At 40.6% G+C, this 27,234-nt stretch overlaps 1 protein-coding gene across 1 annotated transcript in view; it reads right to left on the bottom strand.

The window, feature by feature from the left end:
- Positions 1-128: 128 nt before the first annotated feature.
- The window catches only part of LOC143029055 (carbohydrate sulfotransferase 11-like), a 36,340-nt gene continuing 9,234 nt past the window's right edge, over positions 129-27,234 (bottom strand). Inside the window, exons 4-10 of the mRNA XM_076191402.1 lie at positions 17,472-17,633; positions 10,525-10,635; positions 9,800-9,927; positions 6,688-6,780; positions 2,564-2,675; positions 1,655-1,789; positions 129-1,497 (exon numbers count right to left, since the gene is read on the bottom strand). Coding sequence (XP_076047517.1) covers positions 1,312-1,497; positions 1,655-1,789; positions 2,564-2,675; positions 6,688-6,780; positions 9,800-9,927; positions 10,525-10,635; positions 17,472-17,633 — 927 coding nt within the window. The 3' untranslated portion in view covers positions 129-1,311. The remainder of the gene's footprint in view (positions 1,498-1,654; positions 1,790-2,563; positions 2,676-6,687; positions 6,781-9,799; positions 9,928-10,524; positions 10,636-17,471; positions 17,634-27,234) is intronic.

The raw sequence follows: 27,234 nt of genomic DNA on the forward strand, positions 1-27,234 counted from the left end.
TTTGCATTTACATTTCCTCATGGCATAAGATAAAGGAGGCAAAGAGGAAAGCAGATGTGAAATGGGGTAAGAGTATGGCAAATTTTTGAAAGTAATAAAAAGATGTTTTGGAAGAAAAGAGGAAGAGGAGGTGAATCAAGTAGAGAAGGAAAGTAAAAGGCATAGATGGAGAGATGATAATGGAAGAGACAGCAGTAAGAGGAAGATGGGCAGAGTACTTTAGGGAGTTGCTAAATGTGAAGGAGGATAGAGAGGGAAAGGTAATTGCATTGGAAAGCGCTAAGAAAATGACCGTGATGAATGAGGAAAATGGAGGAGAAATAAGGAAAGATAAGGTGAAAACAATTATTAAAATGATGAGAGCAGGTAAGGCACCTGGGTTAGATGGGTGTCATGCGGACTTTCTAAAAAAGGGAGGTACAGTGATAGTGGACTGGCTGGTGAGTTTGTTTAATGTTTGTCTAAAATAGGGTAGAGTACTGGAGGACTGGAGGAGTGCCTGTATAGTTCAACTTTACAATGGAAAAGGGACAAGCTTTAGGAAAAGGTAAGGATGTTTTTTTGGACCTTTATGTATTTGGAAAAGGCTTATGACAGGGTAGACAGGAAGGCACTGGGAGGTATTGCAGATATATGGGATGGGAGGAACGCTGTTAAAGGCAGTCAAGAGGAGTAGTAGAGCCTGTGTTAGAAATGGAGAGAGAGAGTGGTTTGAGGTAAAGGTGGGACTTCACCAGGGATGTGTTATGTTACCTTGGCTGTTCAATTTATATATGGATGGGGTGGTGCAAGAGGTAAATGCAAGGGTAATAGACTAGGGACTTGAGATGGTTAAAGAAAATGGAGGCATTGCTTCTGACCTGGGCAGTGGGAGGGAGATAGGCACCCTTCATCCACAAGGAGTTAAGATAAAAGGGAGACAATTGTGGCATTGATGGAAGTGGATGCATGCCTTGGCTGACTACGTTTCTTACAAAGGGGAAGAAGCCTTTAGTATATAGATAGGTAGATAGATTGTCACTTCCTTCTTTCTTGAACTATATCTCCTCATCTTTATGCAGTGATAGGCAGTATGAAATCCCAAAAATGTGTCACTGTAGTGGAGAGGTTAATGATTACCTACTGTAATCTAACTTAATGGAGGATGTCGCCTTCATTTTCTAACACTGACAAATCTATGCCTAGTTGATGTAAGGCAGCTAAGAGGTAGTAAAAGATATTAAAACCATCATAGTAATTTTGACATTTTAATAATAACAATACATACAATAAATACAATAACAATATTTTAAATGTAATAGCAAAAGAGGATCATGTTTCCTTCTTAGCATTCCTGGCAATAGCAAGGTACTCATCAATCTCGTAGCCAAAGAGGTCAAAATCAAGCTTGTAAGCGTGGTGCAGTTGCTTCATCTGCTGTTTTGTTAGGCTCTTGTAGAAGTCAAAAGCAGCATTGGTTGAGGATGTACCATTGGCTAGATGCATCCACTCATGTACCTGCAAAAGAGCCATCTAGAAGGTAACCCTTTGGGGAGTGGAGGTTGTAGATATTATCTTCATAGTCCTTTGTCATACAATCTAAAGCTGCTGAACTAAAGTCACTCACACACTTTCATTTCATGCCCTACATATGGCAATTATTCCCTAGACTTACATCTTTAAGTTCATTCAGTTGAGCCAGCGTGATGATGAACCTCTCATCCTCCTCCATTGTCTCGAGTTTGAGGATGAGCTGGATGTCATTAGAGCACACTGCACAGTAGGCCCACATAGGTGTCCAGCAGATCACCTGGAGAAAGAAAAAGAGGAGATGGAGTGGAGAATGGAGACAAAGAGTGGTTATTTTGAAATCTATAAATGCTTTAGATTCAGTCATCCTTTCAATAGGTATACATTCAACCAGCTCAGTGTACCCCAGAAATTGAATATACAGACACTACTCAACTTACAAGTGAGTTATGTTTCAAATAGCTATTCATATCATGAATTGTTTGGGAGTTCTTTTACATGGTTACATACCCTACAGATTTGATTTCAGCTAAGGACAAGTGATTTTATGGAGTTAAAAGAGTGGACTAGCAGAAAAGGACTCTTGATTGACTCAGATTTCATCTGTCAACTACATAAAATTTCTTATTTTTAGCTGGGAAAAAATTAATAAAATATATCACCATATTGAAGGGGTTAAGAGCCTTGAAGAGATTGCCAAGTACTTTAGCATGTGAAATGATGAGGATAGGTTCACATGCTCTGCTTATATTTGCATATATATGATGCATGGACAAATACATGCAGATGTACACATGCACACAAGCAAAGCTATATTCTGTTAGCAACAGTCTGGAACTGAAATTCTACTCCATTCTTATTTAATTTTTTGTTTGCCAATTAATGACTGTTTATGAGAAATTACCCATATGTACTGAAAATATTTCGTGTCAATCATAAAAGAGGGATCACTGAAGCTGAAAAAGGAGTGGATTTTAAATGCTAGGCTGCCGTGACCCAGTTGTGGGTATGTATGTGTATACTATATACATATGTGCCTATTTATATCTCTTACCTTTCTCCATTCTGGAACTGTCTTCAATTTAGATGTGGAATCGATGACATACTGCACAAACTCAGAAAAAGTTGGGAATCTTGACTTATTTTTGCTCTTTGGCTTTCGATACCTGCCGGAAGAAGAAGGGCATGAGGAAAAGAGGAGAGTTGGGAGTTGGGGTTCCAGGGAAAAGAGATGGAGGGGGAAGAGTTTGTGATCAGAATACAAAGGAGGGTGAGAGGAAAGTTGAAGGATGAAGTAGGATAGGGAGGTGGAAGGAAAATTGGGACTTTGATGGTGAGTGATAATAAGCTTAACATGGAGTACTGAAGTTGCCCTTATAACCTTTTCACAGCTATTCATGAGTTAGACATTGAGGTGCATATCATGGTAAGGTCATAAGTGCCCTTTTTAGAAATCAGAGAAAAACATAATTAAAGTTTTCAACAACAAGATCTCCAAAACCAACCTTTCGAATTTTGTTTAGTTTATACAATTCTAAAGGAAATTTATTTCTCTTATACTCATCCCAAAGTTATTTCATTATTTTGTTTTTTGCCTCTGCTGCAGCATAAAATATTGTCGGTGCATAAAGCTGAAAACTCACAGGTGTTTCAGGGCTCACTAGACCATAAGAAAATATGCAAAAGGTCATATATTACCTACTATTGGATAGAGGAAAATGCAGGGAAAAATGCCTGATAACTTGGACCTTGGCATGGTGGCGCTTATGACTTTACTGTGGCATGTGCCTCATTTGTTCTACTTGCTGCCTGGCAATTTTATTCAATTGTGAAAGAAGTGATTAAATTTTTGTCAAATGATATAAGCATAGTAGTTATGTTAGATGGGGTGAAGATAAATATCTTTATGTAACCTCACGGTTACACATACTGATCCCAGCCTCCAACCCCAAGTCTCCTGCCCACCCCTCCAAAGCCACGACCCCACGAAACAAATATCTCTAATTGCCTGGTGGCAATAGCTCTCTTTTATACACAACTATCTTTTCATTTTCATACAGACATCTCTTACCCTCCTACAACTACCGATCCTGCACGAGCGGGTGGTCTGCCCTAGATAGTCCAAAGTTCATTCCGACTACAACTAAGCCTCCTACTCCTTTTCTAACTTTGTTGGTTGAGGTTATTGTTGAATAAATATCCCAAAAGCAACCTCACAGTTACAGATACTGATTTCAGCCCCCCAACTCCAAGTCTCCTGCCCATCCCTCGTGAGCCACACAATAAATGTCCCTAAGAATCACCTGATGGAAGTAGCCCTCTTTCATACACAGCTATATTTTTGTTTTCATAAAGACATCTCCTCCCCTCTTATAACTACCGATCCCACACTAATGGGTGGTCTTTTCTAGGTAGTCCATAGTCCATTCTGACGTGCTTTGTCGTTTGATGGACACCTAACCTCTCACAGCAGCAAGACACAGCACATCCACAGCAAGGCTGTTTCATTTAATTGGCAACCTCCCCTTCTCTGTCTCTTCATGCAGAAAAACAGAAGATGAGAAATCCCTTCAGGCTGTGTCAAAATATTCACACATAACCACTCCCTAACCCCCCATCCCCCAGTCTCCACTTATCCCTATCTGTTGTGTTCTCCCTTCTTTCTCATCGCCCCTTTTACCCCATCTATCTATCTCATCCTTGGTCGCCCCCTCCTGTTCACTCCATCCACCTCTGCATTCCACACTTCTTTTACTAATCTTTCTTCACACATTCTTTCCAAGTTTCTAAACCATCCCAATACTCTTCCATCAGTCCTATCTTCCAACTCCCTTTCCACCCCCGCTCTCCTCCTCCTCACCTCTTTTCTCACTGTCCAACCTACCATTCTTCCCAGACATTTCATCTTGAATACATTTAAACTCGACCTCTCTTATGTCCCATGTTTCTGCCCCATACAGCGCTGTCGGCACAATCACCCCTTTGTACAATCTCCTCTTAGCATCCCATCCCAAATGCCTATTTCTTATGACACTTTTTAATATCCCAAGGCATTTACCTTTTTCTTTCAGCCTACAGTTTACCTCCACCTCCACTCCTTCCTTTCCTGCCACATGCACCCCTAAATATCTAAAGCTGTCCACTTCCTCAAGCCTCTCTCCTTTAATTCTTCCAATTTGCTGCTATCCTTTCCCCTTGTACATCTCATCACCTTACTTTTACCCACATTTACCTTCAACCTCCTCCTTTTGCACACATTTTGAAATTTTGTCACTAACTTCCTTAATCCCTCCTCTGATCCTGCTGAAAGCGTAGTGTTGTCAGCAAACAACAACTGGCTTACCTCCCATTTTTTCTCCATTTTCTTTAACCATTTCCAATTCTCTGCCCATTATCCTTGCATTTACCTCTCACACCACCCCATGTATACATTGAATAGCCATATCGACATGACACATCCCTGACAAAGTCCCATCTTTACTTCAAACCATTCACTCTCTCCATTTCTAATTCTATCACAGGCTCTACTACTCTCATAAAAACTCTTGAGAGCTCTTAACAACTTTCTTCCTGTCCCATATATCTGTAAAACCTCCCATAATGCCCTTCAGTTTACCTTGCCATAAGCCTTTTCCAAATCCAAAAAGGCCCAAAATATATCCCAACCCTTTGCAAAAGCTTTCTCACATATCTGTCTTACCACAAAAATCTGTACATACTCTACTGTACATGCATATGAAAAACCACACCCATCCAAAACACATTCTTTGACCCTTCCATCTTACACCTTGTGGTTGAAGGGTCATCTCTGTCCCTGCCACACTGCTCAGGTCAAGGGCAATACAACAAGACCACCTTTCCACAACAGGGCTTGGAAGCTGGAGTTGGTTTACCCTAACACTTCATATGAAAAAAAAGTACAGAACAGATGAGATGAACATCCCAATGTTCAATTTACAACTACTCTCTATTCACTAAAGTCTTGCACCCTCTCCTTCTTGCTCAACAGACATTCCTCTTGCATCCAGTACTCCTTTCACCCTGTATTCATCCATCTCATTCTTGGTCTTCCCATATTCATTGCATCCACTTCTTTCTAGATTCTTATTGCTAGTCTTTCCTCACTCAACCTTTCCATATATCCAAACCATCTCAGCATTCCTTTATCTGCCCTATCAAACTCTCTTTCCACCCCTGCATTCTGCCTCACCTACTCATTTTTTACTCAATCTATCCTCGTAACAGCTACCATACTTCTTAAATATTTATCTCAAACATGTATAGGTTCTTATTTTCTGTTTTATTCAAGTTCCAAGTCTGCTCCATACAGTAGTATGGGCACAATCACTCACACATCCTTTTCAGGAACCAGTGACTAGTACCTGCTTGTAGTGGTCCTGCAAAATGGACGATAGAGCTTCCCTTATTTGAAAACCTATCAACACCCTCAACTCCATCAGGAATTGCAGCCATGAAGGGCTGATACTCTGTCTACACACTAGGCTCATAATCTATGTCAACTTCAACTGTATATATCACACCTTTTCATACATGGAGTAACTGACAACTGGCAACTGCCCCCCCCCTTCAACTACTTTTAGCTGGTGACATAGAAACAGCCCAACACTAATACAACATAGCCATCAGTCCAAAGTTTCTCCCCAGAGAGGTTTGCATGAGGGCCTGAGGACTACTGCAAACCACTGGTGCTGCTGGTTTCCAGTCACTGAATTTCTAAGCTGCAGTTATCATTATTATAACCTTATCTTTTTTTCATCCTCAGATACCTATTTATAATAATGCTTTTCATTTACCCCAGATGCTAACTATCCTTCCTTACTCTATAATTCACACCCACATCCACTCTTCCATTCACTGCTATATGTGAAGTTCCACTGATTTACTGGCTTTGCAGGCACTACAAGTATACCAGATTTTAAAAGTGCCCCAAGTATACCAGATGAAATCAACAAGAGGTGCCTACAGTTCACATGGTGGTCTTGCAGGATAGATGTTGGAGAGGATAATTATCTTGCCACACATCTCCAGATCCCATGAACACCACTTGCATCAGAGGTCCTGTCTTGGGAACTGGCAATCTGTCTTCAAACTGTGTAATGGAGAGATGGGACCCATTACTGGTCCCTCATCTTTCAGAATGAGCCACTTAGTACTTACTTCTTGATAATGTTCTTCTGCAGCTGCTTGAAGTTAAACATTGGAGGCCTTGGGTCATCACTGGCTATTTTGTCTCGATAGGCTGATAGGATTCTGTTAAAGAGAAAGAAAAAGAATAAGAGAAAAAAAATCAATCCATTGCAAAGTTTATGATGCAGGTGTGTCCTTGACTCAACCATCTCTCTTATAAAAGGGAAAAGGCCTATAGTGCATTATGTATGGGAGAGTGTTAATTGAAAGGATTAGGAGGTGAACCAAGGGAGTAATTGGGAAAAGTAGTGTTTAAGAAAGGAAAAGGATTCATGGATAGTTTTTGTATGGTAAGGGTTGACAGAAAGGCATGGAATGTGCTGCAGATGTATGGAGTAGGGAGAAGACTCTTGAAGAAGATCAAAAGTATTTATGTGAGTAGTAGAACTTGTGTGATAGTAAGGAATGGAGAGGTGAAGGTAGGACTGCTAAGGTTGTGTAATGTCACCATGATTTTCCAATTTGTTTATGCAAGGAGTACTGTAGAAGGTAAGCCAGGGTGTTGGGCAAAGGTTTAGAGCTGATGAGAGTGGAAGGAAGTTTGTGGTGACCCAGTTGTATGTAGGTGAAGCTGCTTGTGATTCACCACTGTCTTGGGTCACGTGTTGGATTCGTGATCGACAGCTATTACCCTCCCAGATGAGAGCTCAGAGCTTATATATGCCCGATCTATTGGTAAAGCTGTGACCTTACACACACACAACCCCTTGCCCACAAGAGCCGGAGTGTCGGCTTGCAGTGCAGTGATGCTAAAATCATTTCAGCCCTGGGTGAAAATTGAAATTGAACTGGTGGATTAGTGGTCATGAACAGTACCACTGCACTGTCGAACTATGTGTAGCTGAGAGGAGTTGCAGAGTTTTGGAAGGTATGTGTAAATATATATATATATATATATGTTGAGACATTCTGACAGGTTGATGTAAGTGGAGTAGAAAACACAGGAGTCTTAGTCTGAGTTTATTCCTGACTAGTTTTGCAGGTATGCTTTTTCAAAGGAATGGTGTGCAAACAAGCTGTGGGCATTTTATACTTGAGGTGGACCTCACTACCTCTCCATGTTGCCAGAGTTGGCGACAAGTGTGAACATTGCATATTCATTGTAATAACAATAAGCAAATGTAATAATAATGATAATGCTAGCAATAATGATAGTAGTGGTAAATACAATGAAAATGCTAATAATAATAACTAATGATAACAACAATAATAATAATAAAAATAAAAGTATTAAAAATAAATGATATTAAATTGATAATGATATAATGGTAATAATAACAATGATAATGATAAAAAGAAAGGAATAATAACAATAATGGTGATGTAATAATGAAAAATGATAATGATAAAAATATTAAGTGGTGAAGGAACAAAGTAGAAATAATGGAGGATACATGATTTGATAGCATGTGAGATGAAATATTGTAGCATGGTATAAGAAGAATCGTCAAAGTAAAAGGAAGAAAGCTAGAAAGGGTAGGCAAAAGCGGTGAGAAAAAGGTATCTACTTAGGCCCCTTTCACAATAGGCAACTAGTGATTGTCACTAGTGGCGGTCACTAGTTGCCTAGTGTGCAAGCAACCAGCGACTGTCACCGAGTTGTGGAATCCTTTCTCATAATCTTGTTAGTCGAAAGAATGGCATCAATGGAGGAGGTGCTTCTGTTGGCTTTGCTGGTCAAGAAAAAGAGAAGCTCTCGAAAAAAGAACAATGCATATGCATGTGATGTTACCGGAGCGGGCAATAGCCATAGCCTCTTGTGCAACTGGGTAACCGCAATGACGTAGTGTGAAAGGCTCAAGGTAATGGTAGGCAACTAGTAACTGTCACTAGTTGCCTAGTGTGAAAGGGCCCTTAGAGTCGGGGGTCTGGGAAGCCATTCTTGGAGGGCAAGTGTCGAGGTGGATTTTGTCCATTTCAAGTCACCAGTTCTCTTGTTTGTGTTTTTGTAGTAAAGGGATTAAATTATTTTCCGTTGTTTCTTGTGTAGACCTTTGGTTAGAATGGTGGATCCCTCCCAGTTTGGTAGGTGTCCCTCTGTGTCTATGTGGTTAACTAGAGCGTTTGTTTCTCGGTGTCTAATGTCCGCTTTGTGTCCTCTGTATGTCTCTCCGTAGTATGCATTGTCGCATCCATTACCGGGAATTTTGTATACGATGCTATTGTCACGGTTCGTCTTGGTTTTGTTATTTGTTATCAAATGCCCTATTTTCCTTTCTGTCATTTACTATGATAAGTCCTGTCTGCCTCAGTGTCTTGGAAAGCATGTGAGAGAGGCCTCCACTTTCTTTCCTCTGATTTTAATGGCTTTCCGTAGTGATGTTCTTGGCATGCCCTCTGGGTACCTTAGGTTCCTGAATGCAGCGGTTATGTATTTAATTTCTTCCTGTAAATACTCCTCGCTGCATATTCTAAGAGCCCTAAGATAAAACCCAATGATAACTCCTGATTTGGTCTTTTCGTCATGTGCGCTAAAATAGTGGATGAAGTCGTCCTTATTTGTCAGTTTGCGGTATACCTTGAACCTAGCGCTTTCGTCCGATCTGATGATGAGAGTGTCTAGGAAAGGTAGGGAACCGTTGGTTTTTTCCTCTACTGTGAACTTTATTCTGTTGTCTACGTCATTCAGTTCTTCTAGTAGGTTTCTTGTGTTGTTCATTACACACAAAACAACCAACACTTTGATGCAAGTACCACATAGAGGGCACTAATCACCTCATCGTGCTCATCCTACACTGCCCTACACTGACTATCTCTAGATGATAACACAATATCTCTACCCTGAAGGACCTATTTGTCCACATTGTGGCTGTTGCCGGTTACCAGGGCGCCGTGAGCCTCCTGCAAGAGAGACCTGGGGCAACGGGATGATTAATTCATACATACATACATACATACATACATACATAGATACACACATACATACATATATGTACAATACCCGTATTGTGCATACACATAGACATACAACCACCCACCTGACCGTCCTTCCGTCAGTCCATCCATCCATCCATCCATCCATCCACCCATTCATCCATCTACCCGTGCAAAAATGGTGGGTGACAGAGTCAGACAGTCTCACCTGGTGAAGGGATGTCGCACAATCATCACCCGAAGGCCGTCTCTGAAGACCTGTGCTTTTTCCTGTATAGTCGCAGGGGCAGGGAAGAGCTGGTGGACGATGCGGCCGCGGTAGCCGGGGTGCTCATTCTGCGAACCAAGACAGCAAGACTCAAAATACCACGGTCGCTCACACTGACCTTACACTCCCGACAAGGTGGTCAGCTCCACAGGGAGGAAGGGGGTGAGGAACTTAGGTGGGAGGAGTTTGGGTGTTGGATTGGGAGTTGGAGTTTAAGGTGCAGTATCCGAGATGACCAACTCCTCTATCACACGGGAGAGTTAACACAGACATATGCTCCATGCATGGTGATTATCCCCAAGGCTGGTGGAGCGATGAATATATAGAACAATTACCGTTAAAAACACGTGATTTATACCTTAAAGACACTGCGTTGACCGTCTGTGGGGAAGGTGCGGACTACGAATGTAGGGATGGAAATATATATCAAAATGGGAGGAAAATGAAGGAGTAAAATAAATGCTGTAAAAAAAAGGAGTAGCGGGAATAATAAGATAACTTAATTTTACATAGAGTGGGAGAAGGAGAGAGAATTGGTGAAACAAAGGAGAGGACTACACAGACACAAGCGGGCACGGGCGCGCAGAGAATCACTGGGAAGACTGAAAGGGAGAAATTAGAGTAACAACAATAAAAGTACAAGAATGTTAAGTGGGAGAACTCACCTTGAACCGGGCTTTCTCTCGCTTCTCGGGCGGCAGCTGAAGGATCTCGGTGTCGTTCTCCTTCCAGTGGGCCAACCGCAGGTAGTTCATGCGCCACGAGGTCGAGGCGATCTGTGATAAAGGTCGAGTATTAGAGGACCGTTGCCTGTAGAAGGGACTCTTCTCGAGCACATGCACAAGAAATCTTGATCCGACTGGGACCGTTCCGAGTAGAAAGGTTGAGTTGCTTCGGGTAGGAGAAAGGGGGTTGCAGCTTTGGATCTAGAGGTCTCTTGTGGGGAATTATGACCGGACAAGGCGTTTAAATTCTGGTGGACCCTATTTACATCAAACAACACCTCAGGAAGTAGAAATAATTTTTCACGAGAGCTGTGTCGGTACCATTATTTTGAAGTGATTTGATGTGTATTTTCAAATAAAACCAGCCGGTGGAGGGGAATACATCCTGCCACATAGATCCATTCCTGGAGGTGGAGATGGTGTTCCAAATATAATGGAAATGTCTCACAGGGACCGTTCCGAGTAAAGTGAGCCTTTGTAACATCTCAATCTCCAGAGTATGGAACCTATCTCAGCTGAATACGACACGAGATATTTTTTTCTTTCCTTCTATCTATTATAATGGAAATGTCTTACATGGACCGTTCCGAGTAAAGTGAGCCTTTGTAACATCTCAATCTCTAGAGTATGGAACCTATCTCAGCTGAATACGACATGAGATATTTTTTTCTTTCCTTCTATCTATTATAATGGAAATGTCTTACATGGACCGTTCCGAGTAAAGTGGGCCTTTGTAACATTTTAATCTCTAGAGTATGGAACCTATCTCAGCTGAATACGACCCGAGATATTTTTTTCTTTCCTTCTTTTTATTATAATGGAAATGTCTTACAGGGACCGTTCCGAGTAAAGTGAGCCTTTGTAATATCTCAATCTCCAGAGTATGGAACATATCTCAGCTGAATACGACCTGAGATATTTTTATCTTTTCCTCTCTTTGTGTAGGGTGTCCTTTGGTAGCATAGTGATGAGAGGCTCCTTGTATGAAGCGTGACTGGAACCTCTTTCCTCTCCGGGTCGAAAGTCTGTAAAATAACACACAATGAATTTGCTTTCGAGAGGGCATGGAGTCTGATCCTCGTACTCTTTGAAGTGATGACTTCTGACCTTCAGGAGACTCGAGCGCCTTGCTCGGCCGTCTGTGACATGTCACGTGCGGAATCTACCGTTGTACCATGACATTATTTTCTCTTTACCTCTCTCTGCCTCCCTGCTTCTCTCCCTGCCTCTCTCCAACCCCCTCCATCTCTCTCTGAAAAAACGGCAAATCTTTCTGTCGGAGGTTACTGGGTTTAGGTTCTCAAAGCCTCTGACCCTTTCGAGGGAGTATCAGCCAGCCTGGAGGTCTTCCGCGACCACACGGTTCGCGATAGTTTTTTTTTTTTTTTTTTTTTTTTTTTTCCCGGAAACTCCCCTAATTCATTGAGGAACTTTCGGCTCGGATGTTCCTGGGCTTAGGTTCTCGAAGCCTCTGACCCTTTCGAGAGAGTATCAGCCAACCTGGAGGTCTTCCGCGGCCACATAGTTCGCGAGAGGCTCTTGGTCCTTCGTCCCGGAAACTCGCCGAAGTCCTTAGTGGCCCAGGTATTCCGTCGTGCACTTCGCGGGATATTTCCATTACTTTTATTTTTTATTTTTGCTCTCGTTGGATGGTAATTTGATCTCGGGTCGAACTCAGTCGATTGGCAGTGGCCGTGAAGGGACCTCGCCAGGACTCTTGCAGCCTTCCGACCATGGAGAGGCAAGGCGTCATCAAGGGTCTTTCGTGGCTACAGAGTTTGCGAGTGACCCAGATTACGCCAATTTTGTCGGGAAGATTAATTTGTTATTATTATTGCGGCTATTGTTGTTGTTGTTGTTAACACCATTATTATTACTATTATTGTTAACACCATTATTATTACTGTTATTATTATCATTATTACTGTTAATATTACTATTACCACCATTTTCACTATTGTTGTTGTTACATTGTTATTATCATGTTATTATTTTTTTATTTTTCTATTATCATTACTATTATTTTTACTTTTGTTGTTGTTGTTGTTACTTTTGTTTATTATTATTATTATTATTATTATTATCATTATTATTGATAATACTGTTTAGTTATTTCAACTGTTATTTGTTATATATATAATTACAAAGTTATACAAAATACTGGATAGTTTAATTGACAACAAGAATAGAATATTACCAGAAGGCTACTCTGATGAAACACTAGCAAATATGCTTGATGACTTCTTCGACAATAAAATTAAGAATACGATCTCCGTGTGATAAATAGATTGACAAGTGTGTCTGGGGTAAAGTTACCGATTTAAAAACACGTTGACAAAACCATGGTCGTGCGCAGAGTGAAACCAACTCATTGTGAAAATAATCCTATGCCTATATTGGAAATAATACACACATACATATACCAAGGCTTTTTCCCCCTTCCAAGGGAGGTAGCCAAAAAGGGAAAGGCATAAAAACACTCCCACCCATTTCATCCCTAAATACCCTCCACACCCCTCCCACCCTTCCTCTCATCTGAGCACCTCCTGGATGACGGGTCATCCCTGCACCCTGCCCACCGCCCTGGGTCAGAAGCAGTGTCGCAAGACACAGCACATCCACAGCAAGGCCGCTTCATTTAATCGGCGACCCCCCCTCTCCGTCCCCCTTTGCATATAAGGCGAGGACGGGGAGAAATCCCTTCGGGCTGCGTCAAAATTTACTCACACATACTACCCCACCCCCCACCCCCCCGCCCATTCCTCCTCATGCAGTCACAACATCATCCATATACAACCATTCTCCACTCACCTCTGTCTTCCGTCCTCTCCCTTCCTTCCTCAACAGACATTCCCCTCTTCCCCAAAGCCCCCTTCACCCCATCCATCCACCTCATCCTAGGACGTCCCCTCATGTTCACTCCCTCCACATCTGCCTTCCATACCTCTTTTACTAGTCTTTCTTCACTCATTCTTTCCATGTGTCCAAACCATCTTAATATTCTTTCATCAACCCTATCTCCCAAATCCTTTTTCACCCGTTCTCCTCCTCACCTCCTCATTTCTCACACTATCCAGCCTAGTAACCCCCACCATACTTCTCAGACACCTCATCTCAAACACATTCAAACTCCTTCTCTCTTCTTCTCTTATGTTCCACGTTTCTGCCCCATACAGTGCTGTTGGCACAATCACTCCTTCATACAGTCTCCTCTTCGCATCCATTCCCAAATGTCTATTCCTCATTACACTCTTTAAACCACCAAGGCATTTACTCGCTTCTCTCAATCTACATTCTACCTCCACCTTCACTCCACCTTTTCCTGCTACACTTGCACCCAAGTATCTAAAACTATCCACTTCCTCCAGTCGCTCTCCCTTAATGTTCACTTCCAGTCTGCTGCCACTTTCACCCCTTGTACATCTCATCACCTTACTTTTACCCACATTTATCTTTAGCTTTCTTCTATCACATACTCTCCCAAACTCTGCCACCAGCTTCCTCAATCCCTCCTCTGACCCTGCCACAAGCGCAGTGTCGTCCGCAAACAACAGCTGGCTCACCTCCCACTTTTCTCCATTTTCTTTAACCATCTCCAATCCCTGACTCACTACCCTAGCATTCACCTCTCGCACCACCCCATCCATGTATAAGTTGAACAGCCAGGGCGACATAACGCATCCTTGACGAAGTCCCACCTTTACTTCAAACCACTCACTCTCTCCATTTCTAATCCTAACACATGCTCTACTACTCTCATAAAAACTCTTGACAGCTCCCAAAAGCTTTCCTCCTATCCCATAAATCTGCATAACCTCCCACAGATCCATAAAAGCCCAAAAAACATCCTTCCCCTTTCCTATAGCTTTCTCACATATTTGTCTTACCACAAAGATCTGATCTACACAACCTCTACCCGTCCTAAATCCACACTGTTCCTCACCAATTACTCCTTCTGTTCCTCTCCTAATCCTCTCAATTAAGATCCTCCCATAAGCCTTCCCTACTACACTCAACAGGCTAATCCCTCTGAAACTACTACATTCACACTTGTCCCCTTTTCCCTTGTAAAGAGGAACTATACAGGCACTACTCCAGTCCTCCGGTACTCTACCCTCTCTCAAGCAAACATTAAATAACCTCACCAACCAGTCCACCATCACTGAACCTCCCTTTTTCAGACATTCTGCATGACATCCATCCAGACCAGGTGCCTTACCTGCTTTCATCATCTTTACAACTGCCTTCACCTCATCCTTCCTTATTTCTCCTCCATTCTCCTCACTCATCACTCTCATTTTCTTCGCATTTCCCACTGCAGCTATCTTTCCTTCCCTATCCTCCTTCACATTCAGCAACTCCCTAAAATATTCTGCCCATCTTCCCCTCACTGCCATCTCTTCCATTGTCATCTCTCCATCTGTACCTTTTACCTTTTCTTCCCTACTTGATTCGCCTCCTCTTCCTCTCTTAATTTCTTTCCAAAACATCTTTTTATTACTTTCAAAATTTTCTGTCATACTCCTACCCCATTTCACATCTGCTCTCCTCTTTGCCTCCTTTACCTTTTGCTTTACTTCTCTTTTCTTTTCTTTGTACGTCTCATATGACTCCCCTGTCCTCTTTTGTAACCAATCTGTGAAAGCTCGCTTCTTCTCTTCTACAACCTTCTTTGTTTCCTCATCCCACCATTCACTACCCTTTCTTCTATTTCCCCCTGTCCTTCTTGTTCCACACACCATCCTTGCACACTTTAAGACTCCCTCCTTGAACCATCCCCATTCCTCCTCCACACCCATCTCTGCTCTATCCTTTACTCCCTCCCACTCCTCCTTCAGCTTCTTTTCGTACTCCTTCTCCTTTTCCTTTTCATTCAAGGAGTTCACTCTAAGAACCTCCCTACCTTTTGTCCCTTTCCTCCTTCTCCATCTATCATCCACTCTCAGCTTACCTTCCACCAAAAAATGATCTGATATTCCCCCACCCTCTCCCCTTAGCACATGTACATCCTTAACTCTTCCTATCATAATCCTATTTACCACTACATAATCCATTAACGCTCTATCTACCACCCTTCCCTCCACCACCCTCTCCCATGTGTACTTATGCTTGACTTTCTTCCGAAACACTGTATTTGCTATCATCAACTCTCTTTCTAGACACATTTCCACCATCAACTCTCCACTACGATTCTTTCCTGGAACTCCACACTTCCCAACCACTCCATCGATTGGACCATTTCCCACCCTAGCATTAAGGTCTCCCAGTACTATTACATTGACATTTCTTCCTAAACCCTCTATGCACTCATTTAAATCTATCCAAAAGGCCTCCCTTTCTTCCATGCTCTTCTCACTGCCAGGCCCATATGCACTTACAAAGACCCACATCTCCTTTCCCATTTTCACCTTCATCCACATTATCCTTGAGGAAACCTCCTTCCACTCCACTACACGTTTACCTATCTCCTCACTTACTAGAATAGCCACCCCTTCCCTCCCTCGCCCTCTCTTCACTCCTGATAACCTCCCACTTACACTCCCAAACTTACACTCACCCTTCCCTTTCAACTTAGTTTCACTCAAAGCCAACACATCCATCTTTCTTCTCACAAACATACTACCTATCTCTTCCCTTTTACTCTCATCTGTACCACATCCACGCACATTAAAAGACCCAAACCTTAGGGTGCTGGCCCTTTCCTTTTCTTTTTAGGAATCTGCCCCTTGGGGCTACAGGGAGAAGGATGCCTAGTCCCTCTCCCCGTCCCTTTCTTCTCGCCTCTTACGATCCAAGTGGGAAACTTGGTGGCAGTATTCTTTTCCCCCACCACAGGGAATTCCCCCATCACAGAAAGAGAATACTCAGAGAAATGGTACAGGACAGCAACAAGGGGTTGGGGGACAGCATAACGGAGGGACAGTCGTAGCATAAAAGTGTCATCATTTCTCTATGAACAGAATTTCTTCTATCATAGACAAAATGATGTGTGGCTCTGGTCCGTAGGGGCGCCCCATATAGACCCTAAAGTATCGACTGCATGCTACTTTGCCACAATAACAAGCAGCCAATACCCCAGACGGGGAAATAATAAATTGTGAAAACTTTGGGAATATCTTGCATGTGTTTCTGGAGATAAATACAAGCATTTAAACCAAGGCCTTTTCGAGTGATCAAAAACTAGCGATTGTGAAACCCATAGTTAAAGGCAGATTAGATTAACAACTCTTATAGCCCTTTATCAAGTTAATTTTTCTTTATCTAGAATAAGCGAAAGTGGTCTGGATCAGTTGATGGAACAATTTAATAAAGTAAACATTTTACCGGATAATCATTCTGCATATAGATAGCTTTATTCCACTGAAACTGCATTATGTATGGTGACAGATAATCTACTTTTATGGATGGATTAAGGAAGATGTGGTCTCTTAATCCTACTTGACCTGAGTGTTGCTTTTGATACTGTTGTACATAGCTCATAACTTGAGGATTGTAAGGCTGTTAGCATTAAAGGTGAAGCACGAACCTATTTAAAAAGTTATCTTGAAAATAAAACCTATTGTGTAAAAATCGGCAGATCCTTATCGGCCAAAAAAGTACATACACACACACACACACACACACACACACACACACACACACACACACACACACACACTGTCTCTGTCTCGACAGAGACTGCAGCAGATCCGAGGTGAATACACACACACACACACACACACACACACACACACACACACACACACACACACACACACACACACACATATATTATATATATATATATATATAATATATATATATATATATATATATATATATATATATATATATATATATATATATATGCATATATAAATACATGCATATGTTGAACATGGACACACCTTGGCTTGTAGGCACCAGATGAGGTTGGGTTGATGTTGCACATCCCACACCATCTCTGTGTTGACAGGGACCATGATGTTCTTGTGTTTCCTGCAGGTGGAGCTTACTTGTCGTGCCCGTTCCTTGTAAATGTCCAACCGACTGGACACGAAATCCCAGTCCTGAAAGACAGAGAGACGAATGACGTCAAAGAAAGGGTGGGGTAGGGGATGGGGGGCTACATGCTTCGGAGATGAAATGGTCGAAGCAGTGACCTCCTATGAGCTAGAGGGGCTCTATTAAACTAAGCAAAATTACCTGGAACAAACTAGAATAAACGATAAAGTCTAAAAATGAAATAAAAGGGTTATACTTATGGGTCTAAGACGTCCATGTACTTTTCAAACCTTATTATTTACATCAAAAACTTCGAAAAATCGCGTTTTCTAAATATTCCAGGCAAACCATTCCTAGCACGAGTATTTGTGTTCAATATACCTTTATTGTATTTCTTCTATAAGGGGTAATAAAACGCATATAGAATATAATCGTTTTGCTTCGCACTGTATGAATGTTTGTTATACAAGGTGAACTTGTGAACCAGTATTACTTTGGCTAGAGTCATACTTAAACAATTAATTTTCTATGAAAAGAAATATCCCGACAATTTTCTTTGAAAGGTTGTAACGGAATCAAAGACTATTTTCTTGTGCCAGAAAGGGTCATTGACAGCAACAGACAAAACGAATGGAATTCCTGGTAATGTTTAAAAATTCGTTCGTGTGTAAGATATTTGTTATCCATATAAACCAGCATTGACAACAAGAAGTGTCGATCTTTTTTGTACATCAAATTGGTGAGTAGACTGCAAAAATAATAGACAGAAAGAAAACTATCATAACACCGTTACACAAAGGTGGCAGCAGATCCAGAGGCCTGGCAAAACAATGCAGACTAATGATATTGACCTCCCACCTCATAAAAATCTGCGAAAAAAAATCCATTAGAAATAATCTTAAAAACTTCCTAGAGCATAATGGATTCTTTACAAAGGATTTAGAATGGAGGAGCAGGCCAACAGCCTTTTGGTCCATAACTAGGTCGGATGCGAAAAATATAATAATGATGAGTAAATAAATGATTGTAATATTATAAATAACAATAGATAACATATGTAAAATTAAACAATAAACAAACACGTAAATAAAAATGATAATAAATTTACAATAATAACTTATAATAATCAAATAATAAGAAACAAACAACAATAAACAAATAAACAAACAATATAAAAAAATGGTAGGCATTACAGCATCTTGCTTAGGTGCTGATCTAAATTAATCTTAAAGCTTCGAACTGAACTACATTGCCCTTCCTTTGCAGGAAGTTTATTCCATTCATTAACTACACGGTTGGCGAGGTTGTTTCTACCCACTTCCAAATTAAATCTATTTCCTGATAGTTTGGGACCATTATTTCTTGTATTATTCTCATTCAGTGTGAAAATTTGGTCACTTTTGCTGTTATCAATTTCCTTTAGAATCTTAAAGACCTGTATCAAGTCACCTCCGAGTTTACGCGTTTTTTAGGGAAAATAGATTCATATGTTTTAGTCGATTTTCTTATGATTGAATTTTTATATTTGGATTCAGTTTTGTGGCTCGCCGTTGTACTTTTTCCTATCTGTCAATGTTTTTAATGAGATTCCGTGACCATACGGAAACAGCATATTCCAAATGAACTTTTGAAATCAAAAGGTCGCACAATCAGTCCTAGAATCTCATTTAATTGTTTTAAATTTCATTAGCCACTTTTCAGACCACTGCAAACAACATGTCATTGAATGGGGATAATTTTGAACTCATAAGGTATGTATATAACGAAGAGGTGAAAACGACAACCACCTATCAGTGCAACAACAAAGCAATAGAGGAGAAAATACATGTCAAAGACCTGGGCATTCACTTGAGCAGTTATGCAACCTTTTCATATCTACAACAAATAGCAGGAAAAGCAAGGAGCATGAGCAACTGGACCCTAAGGACTTTCTGCATAAGAGAGAGACAGTCTCTACTAAAACTCCTGAAACCATTAGTACTCCCCAGAATAGAATACTGCTGCAAGCTGTGGTCCCCATACAAGACTCAAGATACTGCTGCAATAGAAAGTCCACAAAGGACATTTACCAACAGAATATGGGGTACACAACAACTCAACGACTGGGCCAGACTAAAACACCTCCAGATATACTCCCCTTAATGGAGAGAACGATACATAGCTATAAATATATGGAAAATCCTAGAGGAAATAGTGCCAAATGTAGGGCTCGTAGTTAACATCCATGAGAGAAGAGGAAGGATGTGTAACGTTAGAGGCACACAGGGCAGTACACAGCGAGTACGAGCCTTTGTGCACAATTCCTTCTTCTACAGTGGGGGCCCGATTTTTCAACTGTCTGCCAAAACAAATTAGGGACCTAACTGACATACCAGTGCGTCCTTCAAACACAGGCTGGACAAGTGACTTGACATGCTACCAGATCAGCCACCCATACCAGGATACCCAAGCCTTCACCACCACCACACCCTGACTGAAGCCGCAAGAATGGAAAGGGAGTCGGAAGCACCTGGAGTCAGCGGAGGTCCACCTAAGCTGTGCCATTAACAGGCAAAACTAACCAAAGTAAGTAATCTATATACTTCCTTGATATCAGGAATGTGCGCATGAGTGTTTGTGTACTAGAAGGGTATAAACTTAATGTGTATGTGGAACGAGACTATTAATTTTTAGTATATTTATTATTAATGTTCTATGGAGTATGAAGATAGGTGCACATTTTGATATAATATGCATATTTCCTCTGTAAACGTATTTTATATTGTTTGATTTTAATCTGCTTTTATTTAGATATTTCATATGTGCAATTCCGTATTGTAGGAAAGTCAATAAAATGCATCGTATAAGTAATTGAATTTTGATCAATCAATTCCCTCTGGGACGCAGAACAACCCAACGTATTACTGTAGATACACATCATAACTAAAAGATTAGGTCGAATAAATTAGGTTAGGTAGATCGTAGTACTCAGTTAGGTGAATACTACCTAATCTAACTAACCGACCTGACCTAGCAGATGGTGATTCACTAACCCCCTTGACCTGCTATCTCACCCCTACTCTAGCATGTAATTAACTAGATGAATGCATACTATGACACTAGATAACCTAGGTCGGCTTAACCTCCTACCATAAGGTGTTTACTCCTCCTCCAATGAGCTACACCCCATTCCATCCCACCCCACCCTACCCCACCTCATCGTGTCTTAGCCTAACACTAATATGAAGGCCCAAGATGGATTTCCCCGCCTTTGCCAACGTAAACAAACTGGTTCTTCCCGTTCGCTCAAAACTCGTTGCTCGCCGGGTCAATGCCGCCGCTCTGCAATCCCCCCCCCCTTCCTCCCCCCCCCCTCTCTCTCTCTCTCTCTCTCTCTCTCTCTCTCTCTCTCTCTCTCTCTCTCTCTCTCTCTCTCTCTCTCTCTCTCTCGCAAAACTCACACCCACACACACCCACACCCACACACACCCACACCCATACACACCCACCCACCCACCCATCCACACACACACGTGCACACACACACACACACACACACACACACACACACACACACACACACACACACACACACACACACACACACACACACACACACACACACACACACACACACACACACACACACACACACACACACACACACTCGTTGCGCAGTGGTAGAATTTCCGGCTGCCACTACGGTGGTCCGGGTTCGAATTCCGCCCAGGGCTGAAATAATTTCAGTATCGCTGCGCAGCGAGTCGTTACTCCAACTCTTGTGGGCGGGGAGTTGGGTGTGTGTGTGTGCGTGTAAGGTCACAGTATTACTCATAGATCGGGAGGAAAATCGATCACGAGCCCAACAAGTGATCCAAGACCATGGTGAATCACACACACAACACACACGTTGAATCAGAATTGGAGAGAAAAAAAGTCTTACATATACAGTAGTAGTTCCACTAGACGCTGGGGTGATTGATCCTATGGCTTCTGGTAGATGATCTATCACAGAGAATTCAATCATATAGGAAAAAGATGAAGATAAATAGATAAGTAATGACGTAAACAAAAAATATAGAGATTTAAATGGTAACAATAATACATACATACATATACCAAGGGTTTTTTCCCCTATACAAGGAAGGTAGCCAAAGTCAAAAGGCTTAATTCCACGCCCACCCATTTCATACCAACATTCCACCCCCATTCATCACCTCTCCCTCCCTCCCCCTCATCTTGGCTACTCCTGGATGATGGGTCATCCCTGTATCTCGCCCATCGCCCTGGGTCAGAAGAAATGCAGGAAGACACAGCACATCCACAGCAAGGCCGCTTCATTTAATCGGCGACACACCCTTTCCGTCCCCTCATGTAGTAACAGTGAAAATGGGGACTTATAATGATAATAAATAATATAATGGTTATATACATTATATAAAATGATGATGATGATGATGATGATGATGATGATGATGATGATGATGATGATGATGATGATGATGATGATGATGATGATGATGATGATGATGATGATGATGAATTATACATACATACATATACCAAGGCTTTTTCCCCCTTAATATTGATGATGATGATGATGATGATGATGATGATGATGATGATGATGATGATGATGATGATGATGATGATGATGATGATGATGATGATGATGATGATAATAATAATAACAATAATAATAATAACAATAATAATAATAACAATAATAATAATAATAACAATAACAATAATAAAACAATAATAATAAAGATAATGATAATAATGATAATAATGATAATAATGATGATGATGATGATGATGATGATGATGATGATGATGATGATGATGATGATGATGATGATGATGATGATGATGATGATGATGATGATGATGATGATGATGATGATGATGATGATGATGATGATGATGATGATGATAATAATGATAATAATGATAATAATAATAATAATAATAATAATAATAATAATAATAATAATAATAATAATAATAATAATAATAATAATAATAATAATAATAATAATAATAAACTAATCTTCCCCTCAAAAATAGCGTAATCTGTGTCACTCGCGAATGCGGTGGGCGCTAAGGTCTTGCGAGAGCCCCTCGTCGCCCTGTGGGCGGGAGGCTGCAAGTGACCAGGCGACGGAATTCGACCCGAAGTCACTTTTTCCCATCCAGCGAGAGAAGACAAAAAGAAAGAAAGAAAAAAAAAATAGAAAAAAATAAACATTATACAAGCATGAAAATATAAAATCAATGTCCCGCGAGGTAGTACAACACGGAATGCAAGGTACCTGCCCCCCAGGACTTCGGGGAATTTCCAGGACGAACCGTATGGCCACGGAAGACCTCGAGGTTGGCTGATACTTACTCAAATGGGTCAGAGACTTCGAGAACCTAAGCTCAGGAACCTCCGAGCCGAAAGGTCCTCCGTAAGTCGATGTCCGCCCATTTTTCGGAGAGAGAGAGAGAGAGAGAGAGAGAGAGAGAGAGAGAGAGAGAGAGAGAGAGAGAGAGAGAGAGAGAGAGAGAGAGAGAGAGAGGGGAAAGCGCTCAAGTAAAACAGAAGAATGAAAATGAAAAATGAAAAATGAAAATGTAATTTTGGTGGACATCGGAAAAGATCCTCCCGCGAGTTCGGCCGACATTCCTTGGAGAGGACCCAGAGGCCACGAAAAGCTGAGCCCAAGTGCCTTCAAGTATTAAAGATCAGCGTGACCATGCCATTTGAGTACGAAAAAAAACCCTCCCCAAAAATCAATATTGAAATGACAAAGAAATAAAAACAACGAAATAAATAAGATAGACAAAATAGATAATAGGAAATTCAAGGCTAAAACAAATGTATGTAACAAAAATAAACGAAACTAGAATAAGAAGAGATAGGAAAGCAGCAAGCAATTATGAAAATATACAAGATAAACGAAAACAGAAAAGAAAATATCAAGAGAAAAAAAAAGAGCAAAATAAAAATAACTCAGGAAAGGCAGTCGACACGAAATGAAAACAACAACAACAACAACAACAACAACAACAACAACAACAGACAATGTTCTGTGTCTGCAAGGATGTATATGAGGTAAAAAGTAATATACTCGAATCGATCGTAAGAAATGAACGTAATATTGTAGCTCAAATAAAACATAAGGATGAAAATAAAAATAAAAATGAAAATGAAAAAGAAAAATGTGATTTGCATCGGAAAGGATCCTCCCGCGAATTCGGCCGACATTCCTTGGAGAGGACCCAGAGGCCACGCAAACCTGAACTCAAGTACCTTCGAGTATTAAAGATCAGCGTGCCCCGAAGTCCATGCCATTTGAGTACGAAAAAAAGATCAACCTTCAAATGGCAAATAAATAAAAACAACGAAATGGAATAAGAAAAAAAAAAAAAATTAAATTCAAAGCTCAAAGAAATGTATGTAACAAACATAAAGGGAACTAATATAAGAAAAGATAAAAAAAAACCCAGCAAGCAATTATGAAAATATACAAGGTAAATGAAAACAGGAAAGAAAATACCAAAGAAGAAAAAAAAAAAGCAAAATTAAAAAACGCAAAAAAAAAAACAAAAAAAAACAGATGATGTTGTTGTGTACCTGCAACGATGTATATGAGGTAAAAACTTATATACTCGAATCGTTCCTAAGGAGAGAACGAAATATAGCACTCAAAAATAGAAGAAGAAAAAGTGACGGACCTAGAACGAGTTTCTATAAGAACTTTTGAGACACGAGCCTTACGTGGCGACTTTACTCGCTGCTACTTGCTAAACAAACACACACACACACACACACACACACACACACACACACACACACACACACACACACACACACACACACACACACACACACACACACACACACACACACACACACACACACACACACACACACACACACACACACACACACACACACACACACACACACACACACACACACACACACACTTTATTTTTCATATACTAAAAGAGCCTTTCTCTCAAGGGAGTTGGCTAGCCAAAGTATGCACCCATTCTTCAACCATCCCATACCCATCCAACACACATTTGTTTTCCCCTATTAGTACCTTAGCTCCTTTTGAGCGGACGGCCATCTCTCTACCATACCCAATGGTCGCCTCAGAAGTAAAGACATAGTACCTCCACAGCGAGGCCCAACAGACAGAGCTACTTTATCTCCATCATTTCATTACATGATGACCCTCCGTCCTCACACCCTAAAAAGTCTATAGAGCAGACAAGAATTCAAAAAGAAATCCCTTCGGTCCGCATAAACTTATTACCCATTCACAGCCACTATCCAATCGCACCTTTCTCTTGCCTTCTCTCTTCCGTACATAACAGACATTTTCCTTATATCGAAGGCCCCGTTCACCCAATCAGTCCATCCCATTCTCGGCTTTCTCCTCAAATTTACCTCATTCACGTCTGCGTTCCGCACCTTTTTGGTAGTTTTTCTTCACCCATTCTTTCCATATGCCAAAACCATCCCAGTATTCTTTAATCGACCTTATCTGTTAGCTGTCTTTCCACCCCAGCTCTCTACCTCGCCTCTCCATTCATCACTTTCTCCATCCTCGTAACCTTTACCATACTTCTTAAACGTTTCATCTCAAATACATTTAAACGCCTTATTTATGTTTCTCTTAGATTCAAAGTCTCACCTCTGTGCAGTGTCGTAGGCACAATCCACCTTTCATACGGTCTTCTCTTTAAGTTCATTCCCAGATACTTATTTCGCATAAAAATTTTCTCCCGCCCCCTGACTTGTACTTGGTTATTTAACACTACAGTTTACCTCCACCTCCACTCCTCCATTCCCTGCTACATGTGACCCTAAATACTTAAAATCCTTCATTTCCTCCGTCCTTTTCCTTTTAAGACTTACCTCCAACTCACTGCCATCCCCCTTTTGTAAATCCCATTACCTTACATTTGCCCACATTCAGTTTCAGTCTTTTTCTCTCACATACCCTTCAAAACTCCATCACTAGCTTCCTTAGACCCTTCTCCGGCCCAGCCACAAGCGTAGTGTCATCGGCAAACAACTGGCTCCGGTACACTCCCCTGTCTTAGGCACACATCTAACAACCTTACTAATCAATCCACTGTAACTGATCCTCCCAAAGTCAGTTACTACGTGACACCTCTCTAATTTTCAGTGCTCTTTGCATTTCATCTTTCCCTATAGTCCTATCGTTTTCTTCTCCCTTACATACATACATACATACATACATACATACATACATACATACATGCATACATACATACATACATACATACATACATACATACATGCATACATACATACTTATGCACAGGCTTTAGAGGCGGATGCTCACCATTGACTATTTGTAATCAGAAAAAAACAAAACAAAAAACAGTACAGTATAATTCTGTGATTATTTTTTGAATCGGTAGAGGAAGTGGCAGTACTAAATTCTATACGCAAGCAGGGTACAAACAAATATAGTGTAAAGGTCCTACAAAACATTCATGGAAAAGGTACTACTATAATTAGACTACATAAAGATATATAGAAGGTAAAGATAGAGAAAGGAGTACGGTAAGACGATACAGTTTTACCCAAATTATTTACAGGTTTCCTGGAAAAAGAACCAGAGTTGAGTTTGGAAGGGAAGGGTTTGAAGATCAATGGAAAATATTTCAATCACTTTATATTTGCTGATAACATTATTCTTATTTAAGACACAGCAGAAAATTTGCAAGATATGCCGAGTGATCTTAAGAAAAGTCTCAAAGTAGGTTTCAAGATAAATAAGAGCCAAACTCTAAAGTTAATATAAAAACAATCGACGATGAGCCTTTTAAAGAAACTGAAAAGAATAATTATTCAGAATAGATACTAAAACTAACTAAAGATGATGAAAACAAAACGAAAAAAAGAGTATCACAATTGACTGGAGAACGTTTAGTAAATATAAAAACCTCATGAGAAGCTCTCCACATATCTCTGAAACGCAAATCTTATAATTTGTGTATAACGTCAGCTATAACCTACAGAAGTTACTAGGAAATTTATTAAAGCGATGAAGACAGAGGAGAATGTAGAAATCAATGCATAGGAAAAAATGAAAGACAACAAGAGGACAAGTTGGGTGAGAGAGCAGACTTAAGTGAAATTTATTGTGGAGGCGGTAAAAGCGAGGAAGTGTGATTGGGAATGAAATTTTATCAGAAATAACGATGAGCGAAGGAACAGACGTGCTACTGAGTGGACGCAGAGAAATGGGAAGCATGGAAGAGGAAAAAATATAGATGGTGGAGAAACAATGTGGAAATGTTTGCAGGAGTGACATGGCAGTGATAGGTGCAGTCATGCGATTCATAAGATTGCTTGAGAGAGACCTTTGTTCAGCAGCGGACTTGTAATGTTTAATTGATATATATATTATATATATATATATATTATATATATATATATATATAAGTACACACACACACACACACACACACACACACACACACACACACACACACACACACACACACACACATATATATATATATGTTGAAAAAGGTGGAAAAAGAGAGTCACGGGTCTCGTTCCGAGTTTATTCCTGACCGGTTTCGCTTGTATATGTATATATATATATATATATATATATATATATAGTATATATATACATATATATT

This window comes from Oratosquilla oratoria, chromosome 1, assembly GCF_046742065.1.
Source record: "Oratosquilla oratoria isolate Oo_2021 chromosome 1, ASM4674206v1, whole genome shotgun sequence".
Taxonomy (NCBI): domain Eukaryota; kingdom Metazoa; phylum Arthropoda; class Malacostraca; order Stomatopoda; family Squillidae; genus Oratosquilla; species Oratosquilla oratoria.